The sequence below is a fragment of the Furipterus horrens genome, unplaced genomic scaffold (genome assembly GCF_987537825.1).
Source record: "Furipterus horrens unplaced genomic scaffold, mFurHor1.1.pri manual_scaffold_3, whole genome shotgun sequence".
Taxonomy (NCBI): domain Eukaryota; kingdom Metazoa; phylum Chordata; class Mammalia; order Chiroptera; family Furipteridae; genus Furipterus; species Furipterus horrens.
In genome coordinates, this window is record NW_028327173.1 from 113,397,984 (window position 1) to 113,410,673 (window position 12,690).

The 12,690-nt window shown below is 43.3% G+C and overlaps 1 protein-coding gene across 1 annotated transcript in view; it reads left to right on the forward strand.

Moving 5' to 3' along the window:
• Window positions 1–1,707: 1,707 nt before the first annotated feature.
• Window positions 1,708–12,690, forward strand: part of MDGA2 (MAM domain containing glycosylphosphatidylinositol anchor 2) — an 849,851-nt gene continuing 838,868 nt past the window's right edge. Inside the window, exon 1 of the mRNA XM_090270100.1 lies at window positions 1,708–3,348. Within this exon, the coding sequence (XP_090126226.1) occupies window positions 3,072–3,348 (277 nt within the window). The 5' untranslated portion in view covers window positions 1,708–3,071. The remainder of the gene's footprint in view (window positions 3,349–12,690) is intronic.

The following is a 12,690-nucleotide window of genomic DNA, read 5'->3' on the forward strand; positions in this document are numbered from 1 at the left end:
AGGTCTGGGCCAGAGTAGATACCACTGGCCACTTCCTCTATTGAAATCAACTGTAAAATAACTGGGTTCTCTAAGTTCTCTAGGAGCTCCAAATAGCTCACTCAGGAACTGCTGAGGGCTCCATGGATGTACGGTCCTTTCCTAGACAGAGATGTGCATTACATGGAAAAGAAAGGCCCTGCGTTCCTGAAGCTTACGTCTTAATGTTGAAGGTTAAGAAGAGCAATCAGCATTGTGGATACTCAGTCTGCATCGCTTTGTCAAAGTAGTACACTGATATTTCAGGGATAATAACATATTTCAATTTAGAGTCCTGAAATCACTCAAAACAAACAAACAAACAAATCACACATGATTCCATAAATAAGAATCAAGAGGACAGTATTCACATGGAGGTGAAGTAATATTTCAGAACATGAACAGCTAAAATCTGGATGTATGTGCCTGGTGGACAAGATGCATTCTGTGCTGTGAGCTAAGAAGTTGCAGTTTACTGCCCCTTGAAGCTGCCTTGCTGCAGTATTCAGGAATGATCTGTTTTTAAGACACATTTCCAGAAACAGACAACCCCACCACCACCACCACAGGTGGCCAGTGAGTGAGCTTGACTCATTCCCATTCAGAAATATCGCACACTGAGTTTTGCTCCTCTTAGAGTGAGACAATTCCATCTTTGTGAACATGAGATTTCATAAAGACGGGTGGGTTCTTAACACTAGGTGAGCTGCCCTTTGGGACTATCAACATTCTTGGTTCCTCTCATTTTGTAAACCCAGAGGGTAAGCACTAGATCACACCCTATAAAAATAATATGCAAAATTCACTCAGCTGAGGAAAAGATCCTTAGTGGAAACAGTGGAGACTATTCATTTTCTAGTGGTTGGAGCCCCCTCCCCTCAGCAGAAGTAGAGGGGAAGAGGTACCTGCAGTATTATATCAATCTGTTATGGAAGCAGTTAAGTGGATATTATGCTCCAGACTTTTCATAGCAATTATTTTAGTAACACCTGTATAAATACACGTTTTAGCTATTTTAATCGCTTTCCTATCCAATGCTGTTTGAATTAATGGAGACTGTATTCAACAAAGTGGATTGCGCTCAGGAAGCTCCGATTATTGTGGTTACAGAAACAAATCACTAGCCACTACTGTATTTTCAGTTATTTCCTATTTATTTGTGGTGAAATATTTCTATGCTAGTTCTTTTTAAAATTAAAGTTGCTTTATAGTTTCTAATCCCTTTGAAACTATGAATTTCTTAAGCTCCTCTGCCCAATGAGCCTGCTTTTCACAAGAGAAAAGATTTTCAAAGCAGTTAACTTAAGTAAGAGACAGTGCATATTACAAACTAAGCTCTGAATTCTTAGCGTTTCTGCCCTGGAGACTTCAACTCTGCCGTGACCATATTTACATTTAAAAGGAGAGAAACGGTGAAGAAACGAAGCCGCTTTCAAGTGCTGTGGCCTGTTCTGCCCTCTAGTAGAGTAGAACGGATCCTGGAAGACCTTGGGCGGCGGGGAGGCTGCAGTGTGTCCTGTAATTACCACGGACCTAAGGTGGTCGCTGGCCCTTCAGCGAGCAAACGCAAACACTGGCATCAGAAGCAATCACCGGCGTCCGCCGCCGCGGAGCTCGCGGAGTCGGGGGAGGGCTTCGGCGGGATCATCTGGAGGCCGGATGCCGCTGCGCTCGCGGAGCCCCTCGGCGCTGTCCATACTGATGAGCGCCGGGGCTGACACAGGAAGGCACAGCGAAGGAGGAGCAGAGCAGCGCGGAGGAAGGCGGCTGAGCCGCGCAGCCGGCTTTGACGTCGCCCGGCTGCGGCTACCAGCTCGCGCTCTCAGCACGTAGCGCACAACGTGACCACACACAGCCTCCCCTCCGGCAGCCCGGCAGCCCGTCCGCCTGTACCCGGCTTCACCCTCCTCCTCCTCCTTCTCGCCTCCGCGGTGCGCACCCCCGCGCACACCCAGGGCTTCCAGCCGGCGTCGAGCCCGGGGCGCTCTCCGCCCGGCCCGGCTCCTCTGCCCTTGCTGGGGCCGGAGTGGAGGCCACGCAGCCAGTGTCTTCCTCGGGCGGCCGCTCCCGCGTTCACCTCTGGACGCCAGCACTGCGTTGCCCAGGCGGGGAACCCCTTCTGCGGCTTCCTCCTCTAAACTCCCGCGGGTCCCAACCGCCCCCACCCCTCCACCTGGCGGGGGCGGCGCGGAAGCGAAGAGGACGCGCGCGGTGCCGGTGAGCACGCGTAGACTTGTGTGCGGATCCGGTCTCTGCTTCTCCCTTTCGCCAGTGGCGGTGCCTGGACTCAGCTTTCCGCTCCCGGAATTGGTGCGGCCGGCCCGAGGCCCCTCTTCGCTGGCGGGGCGCTGAGGGCTGTTTTGGAGAACGGTGGCGGTGACAGTGGCGGCGGCGGCGGCCAAGGCTGGTGCCCGGGAGAGCTCCGAACGCACACTCCGCTCCCTGTTGGTTCCTCTCGTCCTCCTCCCTCTCCCTCCTCCTCTCCCCTCCCTCTTACCCTAGACCCCTAATCTCACTCCTCCTCTTCCTCCTCCTCTTCTTCCTCTCCCTGCTCGGCGATGCGAGCCTGTATCGTGTAACAGGATTGGCGTTGCAATGGCAACTGATGGAATGGGGGAAGGCATGACAGCAGGGCTGGGGGCTCCGGACTGCGGGAGGGCGGGCCGCTGCCGCCGCTTGATGCTCCTCCGGAGACCTTCGCGAGTTACTTTGTGAAGGCGAACCCAGGCGAGGGAGCCCCTGCTCGGTACCCCGAGTCAGAGGCCACTTCCTGCTCCTTGGCTCTCCGAGCCAGGCTCGCACCGCTCGGCACTCCCGGCCCCTTGCCCGCGCCCGCCCAGCGCGCCACCGCCGCCTCTGCGGAGATCGAGCCCGCTCCCTTGAAGAGCACTTCGCATCACGGCTCCCCTTCCCTTCACGCCCCCCCTTCCCTTTACGACCCCGCTCCTCCCCAGCGTCTGCGATTTTCCCAGCGCCCGGTGTGAGTGAGGCGTGCCTGTGCGTGTGTGTCAGGTTATTGTGTTGTGGGAGTGTGTGTATCTGTGTGTGCGTGCATGAGTGTGGGGTGTGTGGGGCTCCTGCGCTCCGCTCTCGGCCGCCGCCGGGGAAGGACGGACGGACGGCGCTTCCCGGGGCGCGCGGTTCCTGGGCACCTCGGCGCGGCCCGGGTGCGAGTGGAGCGCACTCGCCTGACCGCCGGCCTCCGAAAGGTCCCGCTGCTTCCCCCCTGGGCTGGATATGTTCATGTTCACGTGAAGATGGATTTAGTGTACGGTCTCGTGTGGCTGCTGACAGTCCTCCTGGAGGGAATCTCTGGCCAAGGAGTGTACGGTGAGTGAAATCGCGACGCTATCGTGACCTTGTGATTCTTGGGCAAGATAGGCTGGTGAGGGAAAATGCATGACTCGCGCCGCTCCGGGCCCCTCCCGGCGTGGCATTTGATTTACACTTCATCACGTTATTGGGAGCTATAAGGAGACAGCGAGCGCGGTGCGGATTGGGCTGCAAACCGCTTCCACAACACCTGGGCTCGCTCTCGGAGTTGGATCGAGCCGGCAGCATCGCACTTCTACGAACGAGTGGCTTTGCGCTTGATTTATTCCTGCTGGGGGAATAAATCAAGCACTCTTTGATTTAATAATGAATTGGCTCCTTGCGTGCCGTCGTGTCTGTGCCGCGGTTTCCCCGAAGGGAGGCTTCGAATATGACCTCAGTGAGCTCCCCATCCCTCTCCGGCTCCCTTCTCCTCCCCGCCTTTTCTTTTTGTGTGGGAATGCCTACAGGACTTGATTTTCCGGCTCAGGAAGTGGGGTGACAGTTGAGTTGCATTCTGTACCAGCCATTGCCATGAGCACTGCCTTCGGGAGGGGAAAATAGCAGGCAAGATTCTCCGTGCCAGACACAATTAAGGAACATGTTTGTGTGAATGGATGAGCGAATGCATGAATGAATGGATGGCCAAGTCCGCGCATCTTGGCTCGGGGCAGGACACCAGCTCACTGAAACTGGAACACAGTCTTGGTTCTCGAAAAACCCATGTCTGGGAGGTTAAGGACCAGGAGAAGGGCGAGTTTGTTAATTGGGAATGTTTTTAAGTCCTCAAGAGCAAATCCAGGTTCCTTTGCCTGTCAGCAGTTGGCACCCTTGGCTTTGGGGACGGAAAGATACACTCACAGCCCCAGGCACTGGCTGAAGTGCATCTTCTCCTGGGACAAGCAGGCGGTGCCCCAAAGGAAAAATAACTTTTGTCATCTCGAGTCGAGGTGTGGCGAGGACGTTGGGAGAACAGCATTTGAGGGGACAGCAGGCCAAAACTCTCCCACGGCTCCCCTAGGACCTATATCCAGAGAATGTGTGCTGGAAATCCAGCCCACCTCCCACTGTCTGTCTCCGGGATTTGGATTCTAGCAGTGCGAGATAGGTCAACGGCTGCCCCCACCCCCGCCGGGGCAAAGGGCTTGTTTGTGGAAATCCATCTGACCCTTTCCTGCAGACCCTAGCTAGACTTGACTGCGGACTGCGGAGTGAGCTGGGTACAAGGGGACCTTGAGTCCTCAAACTCTCTGAGATCGCGGAGTGCACAGTGGGTGGATGGTCGGGGAAGGAAGGAGGAGATCCGAACTTTCTTCACTGTGTTCTGCCGAGGGCTGAGCAGTGCTGGGGGGTAGCTAGGAGGGGGCCCCCCCACTGTGGAGCTCTGGCCTCTCCTGCACTTCATCTGCCACTCCCCTTTTGTGTCTTTCTAGTTTCCTCCGTGGGTCCTACCAAGAAACCTTCACTTTCTACCACCTCTAAGCATCTTCATTTCTGCTCTCTTCCCACACTCTCGTTCCCAGATAGAAGAGAGTGTGCTTGGTGGTCATGATGGTGGTGGTTCTGGTGGAGGAGGTGGTGGTGGTGGTGGTGGTGGTGTGTGTGTGTGTATATGAGAGAGATGCTGAGATTCCAGGCAGATCTTATTTCTAGGCTGACAGTAGGAGGTGGGGGCTCAAGGAGAACATCAATTCCTCTAGTGATCTTTTGCCTTCTGCCACACTCTGGTGTCCCAAGCAGCCCAGAGTGGCCATGATTCCAGGGATGGAGGAATGCTGTAGTTAGAGCCTTCTCAAGGACCTGTTCCTTAGTGTGGGAGAGTGTGAATTCCTTTTATTCCGTGTCTGAGTCTTTATTTCACTCCCATTGGTTCAGATGATCCCAGCAAAAGGAGTTTTTTAATTTTTTAAATCATGTGTATGCATGTGTCTGTAAGGAATAATGAAAGTGAAAAGGTTGGCTGGAACTGTCTGGATTAAAAAGACTTGGTTCTAGTTTTCTCTGTCACTTTTTGTAATTCAGATTATTTGTCCTGGCAAATCTGTTAAGTAGTGGGAAAGGGTAACACATAGGAATGGAGGCAAGTAGAAAACAATTGCATTAGAATAATCCTGCTCATGTTGCCTAACAATAAAGAAGGAGGCATTTCTGATGCTGAACCATCATTATGATGAAGGTGGTGGTCTTTTTCTTCAAATTTTAATATTGATGTTGTTTTTAGTCACTTTGCTAATAATAGAATTGGCTTTGTGTGAAAATTAATCAGCATCCCTGGTTGGTATAAGTGTCACAGCCATTAGGTGGGTGAAAAACAGCCATTAGGTGGGTGGAAAATATATTTATATATTATTTTTCAAATATGTCTTACATATCACAGAAATTAGGTTCTCAGAGTGGAAACCCCTAACCTTCAGCATCAGCCTCACCTGGGAACTTATTAGGAATGGAAATTCTCAGTGTCCCAGACTTCCTAAATCAGAAATGCAGAGTGTGTGACCCCACAATCTGCGTTTGCTCCCTCAGCTCATGCTTCTAATGTGTGTGAAAGTCTGAGAACTACTAGTGTATATTTCTAATTTCATTGCTTTGACTTTGTAAATCATGACTTTTCTTAACCTAACATAGTTTTATTTTTAATTTGGAAGGATTTATGGGGAAGAGAACAGTTTCTTTTTATCTTGTTATAAAACACTGCCCAGTTGTAAAGAACATAGAAATAAGAGTTAGTATAAGATTAGAAAGTGTGTTTTGAACACTTTACATCAAGAGAATTGGAAATGATATGTATTTTTAAAAAGCAGGACAATTATAAACAGAGACTTCAAAGACCTAAATGGGAACTTTGCTAGCGTAAGAGTCTATATCCAGTATCCCTTTATTTGCCTGTATTTCTAGATGTAAAACCATTCATACTACACAAAAAATACTATTGTTTCTTAATACTATTTTCTATTAGCTAGGTTCAAGAGGTAATAAAAATTGTGTTATAGGTAACTCAGGCAAATCTCTTCATTGCAGCCTAATATTATATACATGATTTAGACATATATCATTGTAACCTTCTTTTTTTGAAATATCTAGTCAACCCCTTCTGTCTTCCACATCTTGGCTGGAAAACTGAACTTGAAATTCAGGTTTTTTTTTTTTTAAGTAATAGAGAATATTTGTTTTCATGTACAGATTATGTTGTGTTGAATTACTATAATTTTCTTTCTGTTGTGCTCAATCAGCTTGGCACGCATGTGCAGTACTATACTTAAGTGTAAGTTTCTGCTATAGACATGGGATCTTATTGTCATTTATTTTAGGATATTGCTTAGCAAACTCATTGCATAATCGCTGAGATTTGTGTGTGTGTGTGGCAGTTGAGTAAGGGAGATTATCCTTTAATTTATATCTGCCTATCTTCCATTAATAATTCTGATGTCATTAAAATATTTTAAAAATGACATTTTCCTATATATTTCTTACATGTTCCATATCAAAGATGGCATTAGTGCAATAAAAATTATTTGAAAACACTTATAAAAAAGTGCAAAAAATTATTTATAGTAGAGCAACATTAAAAAATAAAAAGTGTGGGCATTTTTAGAAAATGTGTAACTATTTTGATGCATAACATCTATTTGGAGATATCTATATTTGTATAGTTTTAAAAATCAATATTTTTAAGTTATTGAATTTTAAAATATTATTTGTATTCAAATTTTTTTCCCCTCAGAATACTCGGGATTTAAAATTTTTGTTTTAATTTTATTTTCACTCAAATATCACTGGAAACCAAACATCAACTGGTATCTGTTTGTGGCATTACTAATTTTCTTGTACTCCCATTGCATTGGCTTTAGGGTAACTGATTAAACATAGCATCAAGGATTATAATGTAAACTCCAGATGTGTCTGCTCGTGGAAATACCTAGGGCTGAGTGATCCAAAGCATTTTCCTAATTTGGGGGGTTTCTTTGTAAGTCATTCTGTGGTGTAAGCTGTTTAACTGTCTTTCCTAGAGATACTGTTGATAATGACAATATTGAGACTCATATCTCCTGTAAACTTCTCAACTATCTTGATAAAAGAGGAAAAATTGCTCCATTGCCACACACTGTATTTTTACATCTGGCCCATTATAACCTTAATTTTTAAGGAGGCTAATAAAAAGTGATAACTGTATTAACACAGGACAAATCCCCACTACAAAGAAAAAACAAGATAAAGTTCATGTCTGAATAATTTTTAATGAGAACCAAATCAGCCAATGATGTGGTGTCTTGAAATAGTTAATGCACTGTTTCTAAATAACTTCCAAGATGTACTGGAAGCAACAAATAGATTTAAGTTTATCAAACACATATGTAAGACAGATTAGCAGGCTACATTCACTCAATTCAAGTTATATCAATTTATTTCATGCAATTGACACCCAGGCAATAGCTGGATAGAAAATGATTAGTGGAATAGGGAGCCAGGAGATAAGATAGACAAGAAGGATCTGGAAGATATTTCAGATGCTCAGAGGGTTGAATCTGGATGGACAGATTGACCCAAAAGGATAAGGATGCTCTGGAAGGTCAGTTGACCATTACTTTCAGTCTCAGGATCTTGTCATCCTCACAGCAAGGGTGTCCTAAGTGCACTGAGTTGTGATTTTTGCCCAGTTTGAGTTTGCAGAGACCCTGTAGTCAGATAATGCTTTTGATTGAATTTATATTTAGGGTGTCAGCCTGTGGAAGGAGAGGAGGAGAGGACTTTTAAAATGTTGCTGAAAAAATTAATTTGAAGCTTTATCAAATACAATGAGTTCTAACTCTTCACACTCCTCACCCAACTGTTCCTATACACACACACATCATCATCACCACCTTGGCCACCATGACAAGGAAAAGTGGGCAGTCTTTTGTATTTTTGAATTATTTTGGTACATTCAGGGTTGTTCTTGCTGGTCATGTGACTGAGAATTCTCATGTCACATGGGGAGATTATTTTACACAGTATTACTGCTCATGTCCTGTATGTCTTTGGGGAACCCTCCAATGGACTATTATGTATTTCAGATTCAGCAGATTGAACGGTAAGTCCAAGGAATCATTTTCTAAAGAATAAGTCAGAGTGCTAGGGTTCAGATAATAAACAATTCAGGTGAGTGATGTCTCAAAAGAAATCCAAGGAAAGTATTTTCATTATCTTGATTTCTTGGCTTAATGTTTATGCCTCTCGTTATGACTCTTCTTATTGATATTGTAAAATTATTTCAGTTTTATAAGGTGAGTCACCTTGAGCTTCTTGGGGAAGAAGGGTATGAGCAAACTGTTCTGAAAAAACATGATCTATGTTCATTTAAATTTAGTATTTTAACGTGATTGGGATAGGGCTTATGGAGATGTGACTAAGCATGAACGTTATTGGGGTCATTTTATGTGTTACTAAGACTGGGTTAGGAACTGTGGTCTTGGGTTGCTTTCTAGTTATAGAGATGATTCATTACTCACATTCTACGGCCTGGTCCTCATGCTCTGGGAAGAGTCTTGAAAAAGTTTGGCTTTGAAGGCTTTCAGCCTCCAGTAGCAAACAGCTGCTAGTCCTGGAGCTGAGCTCTAGACCTGCTGCTCTTTGGCAGCTGCAGTAAACTAAGGGAATGTGCTGTCAGGTCCAAGTTAAAGTAAGGAAGCTCTTACTCTCCTTTTTGTCTACTTTAAAAGGACAAGCAAAGTATTATATTTAATGCACTTCAAGTATGAATTGGCGAACATTTTTAGGGTCCCACAGTATGAAATTTCATTTCTTTGCTTCAGTGACTGTCAATGTAAATCTGTTACTTTGAGCAGAATGAATAAATGATTGCACTCACAGAAAATTGTATCCTCTTTTTATTTTCAAATCCAATTAATAAACTTTTGGCCCTGTAAAATCATAAAGTTGTAAGTGAGAAGAAATTTTAAAATGTCATTAAATCATCCTAGTAATTTAAGATACAAAGCTTTATATTACATCATCATATGGCAGTCCTATACTGTTTGTGAGATTTCTTTACAGAAAGAAATTTCCTGATTTTCTTCCCCAGAGTCCCGGCACTTTCATTGGACGGATATTTCTTTGTCACCTTACTAAATCCCCTCTTGCTCCATTATTGGGGCATGTATAAAGTTACTTTCCATTTTATGCCAGTACAGTTTCATTTTCTTTCTTAACTGTACTATCTTGTACTGATCCCAGTTAAGGTCTTTGACTTTTTAGTACTCTTTCAAGATACTATGAAACTTCTAATCTTGATTTTTAAAACACTTTATTTTATTCACTGTTAATGTCATTGGTTCAATTCAGTAAGAAAGATGATTCCCAGTTCATAATCCAAATCATACATTTCTCAGGAGTTTACTATCACAGAAGAGGATTTCAAATATTAGGAATATGTATATACTGCTTTGCAGAAATTTGAGCGGTGGGAATTTTACACAGATTCTGGGCAGAGTTAGGTTAAATTTTGGTAACTTCAGTCAACATATTAATGTGTAACTGCTATGGATAACAGATGTAGTAACTATGTAGTAAGGCTATGAACTCAGTTTTACAAGTTGAGGAGATAAAGCCAAATGTAAAAACAAACAAATTAAAGCTCTGAACAATATACAAATGTTTGTGCCTAGACAAAAGGAAGCAGTTATAGTTCATGTCATGGTTGGAGGAATCTTGAAAAAACTGGTACATCATGGGTTGAGCCTTGAGAGAGAATTGGCATAATATAGGTAAAGAACGAGGAACGGGTATTGCCACCAAATGGATTCCAGCTGTAGGAATGAATGGTGGCACAGAAAGAAAAATAACACTGGAATTCGTGTCTAACAAACTTAGCAATTTCTCCAAGGTTTACCCTCACTAGAAAGATGTATTTGTATCTGTCCTTTAACCTGTGCCAACACTTCCCACCCCAGAAAAAAACCAACAGATCTGTAAATCTGCAAAATAAATTTCATTGTGTGATACTCTGAAACTTGTCCAGATATTTATGTCCACCAAAACGTAGGGTTTGTGTGTTTTCAGTTTTAAGCTAACTGACTGGCTCAGCAGAAGGCAGATAAGGCCATTGTCTTTGAAGTTCTTGTGGGATACTGAGCCTTCCCCAATTCTCAGCAAACTTGGGAAACTTTGAACCTACATAGCAGCTGCTTTTGGGTTTAAAGTCAAATACATTCAAAGCCTTTAAAAAAAAAAAAGAAAAGAAAATAGTTTCATTATCAACTCCAGTGAAACAGTTACAAAAATTAACTGTAGACCGGGCCATAAGTCAAGTTTCAACATATTTCAAGAAATGGAGCATGTTCTCTGACCACAATGCTTATAAGCTAGAACTGAATATTTTATTTCATTAAAATTTTTTTTATTGTTATTCAATTACAGTTGTCCCAGTTTTTCCCCCTTTGCCCTCCTCCACCCATCCCACACCCGACTCCCATGGTCAATTCCCACATTGTTGTCCATGTTCATGGGTCATTCATACATGTTCTTTGACTAGTCCCTTCCCCTTCTTTCCATCATTATCCCCCTCCCCACTCCCCTCTGGTCGCTGTCAATCTGTTCCATGTTTCCATGCCTCTGGTTCTATTTTGCTTGTTAGTTTATTTTATTCATTAGATTCCTCTTATAGGTGAGATCAGATGTAGCACCATTTACAATAGCCAAGTACTGGAAACAACCTAAGTACCCATCAATAAATGAGTGGATCAAAAACTGGTACATTCACACAATGGAATACTATGCAGCAGAAAGAAAGAAGGAACTCCTACCTTTCACAACAGCATGGATGAACATGAAGAATATTATGCTGTCAAATAAGTCAGCTGATCAAAGTCAAAGCCTTTTTAAAGTGCCTACTACTTAGAAGCAGTGGACTGTGAGTCTAGAATGACCTAAAACATCGTGTTGTTCTTTACAAATGTACAGTGAAATGAATGCATTGCCTTATGAAAAGAGACATATGTGCTTTCATTATTGTTTTTCATTCTTGTGCAAGGCAGCATAATATGGCTTAAAACTGCTGGGAAACTTGGGCTTTCTTCTTGTTCTGCTGCTGCTGTACCATGTGACCACAGGCAAACATTTTAACCTCTCTTTCTCTCAGTATCCACATCTAATAAACTTTTAGGAAAGAGGGCTCTGACATAGAGGAGACATAAATGACATCAAGAATAAAAAAGTATACCTGAAGTAGAGAGAGAGTTCAATGAGAGTTTCCTCTATCTTAAAAATGTTCTAGCATTTTTTAGCACTTTTGAACTTCGCAGATGCTCTAGCAGTTGGACCTCATAATAGGATTGTCAGTAGGTCTTAGTACAAAGTAATGGGCTAGGAAGTGAAGGAGAGAAAGTCATTTTATTTTTCTGGAAAATATATTCCATTGTGTCAGTCTAGCAGAAAATAACTCCAGTGGTGTATTTTTAAACAGTGTATGTAATATTAATATGTACATGAAAATGCTGTTTGATACTGAATCTTACATGCACAAGTAGCTGTTATTGTTCCTCAGGCCAGCCTCCTCTCAATCCCCATAACCCTGGAGTTTCTCCTTTTGCTCCTTAATGATTGGGGTGGCAGGGGGGCCTGGAATCCCACTCATTTAAGAGCTCCAAAGAATAATAGTGCAACGTAAACTGTATGGTCATTAGTGTATTTACATATGTATGCATTCGAATATATGTATAAATCTTGTTTTTGTGTCAAGAAGCAAGAATGATCTCAATACCCTGTCATCTTGAGACTAAGTGAAAAACAGAAGCATATAAAATAATCCATCTGAATGACATCAATTAGAAATATATTTGTAAGCTTGGTTATACAATATTAACTTTGTTAAGCAAGTCTCCTTAAGCATATACACACAGTAGACTGGGAAAGGACTTAACTGACATGCAGTTTTGGAGTTACCGGTCTTTCCTCAATATCTCCGAATTGGTGATGTTGTTAACAAGATTCTGATTTTTGAAAAAAAATTTATTCTGATTCTGAATTTGTTCCTTGTTTTTCATGGCTCGTTCTATATTGTTATTTTAATTCTCCCCATGTTCTTTTATGCACTTACTTTTTTCATTTGGTTCCTGTTTTTACACTGGACCGCCTGTACCCTTTCCTTGTGCAGAGGTGTTAATTCTAAAGTTTTCATTCTTAGTCCAGAATGAATCAAAATTCAGTCTTTGGCTCATTTTGTCCTTATTTTGTCCTACATAGATTTATCTAAGTATAATTGCCTAAGGAGGCGCAAAGCTCTTTCATTATGACCATTTCCTGCAACAATGTAAGTTACATAATGACGTCATCACTGTGAAGACTGAAGTTTAGAGAGTACCCATCTTTTGTTTTTTTTCAGGTTTG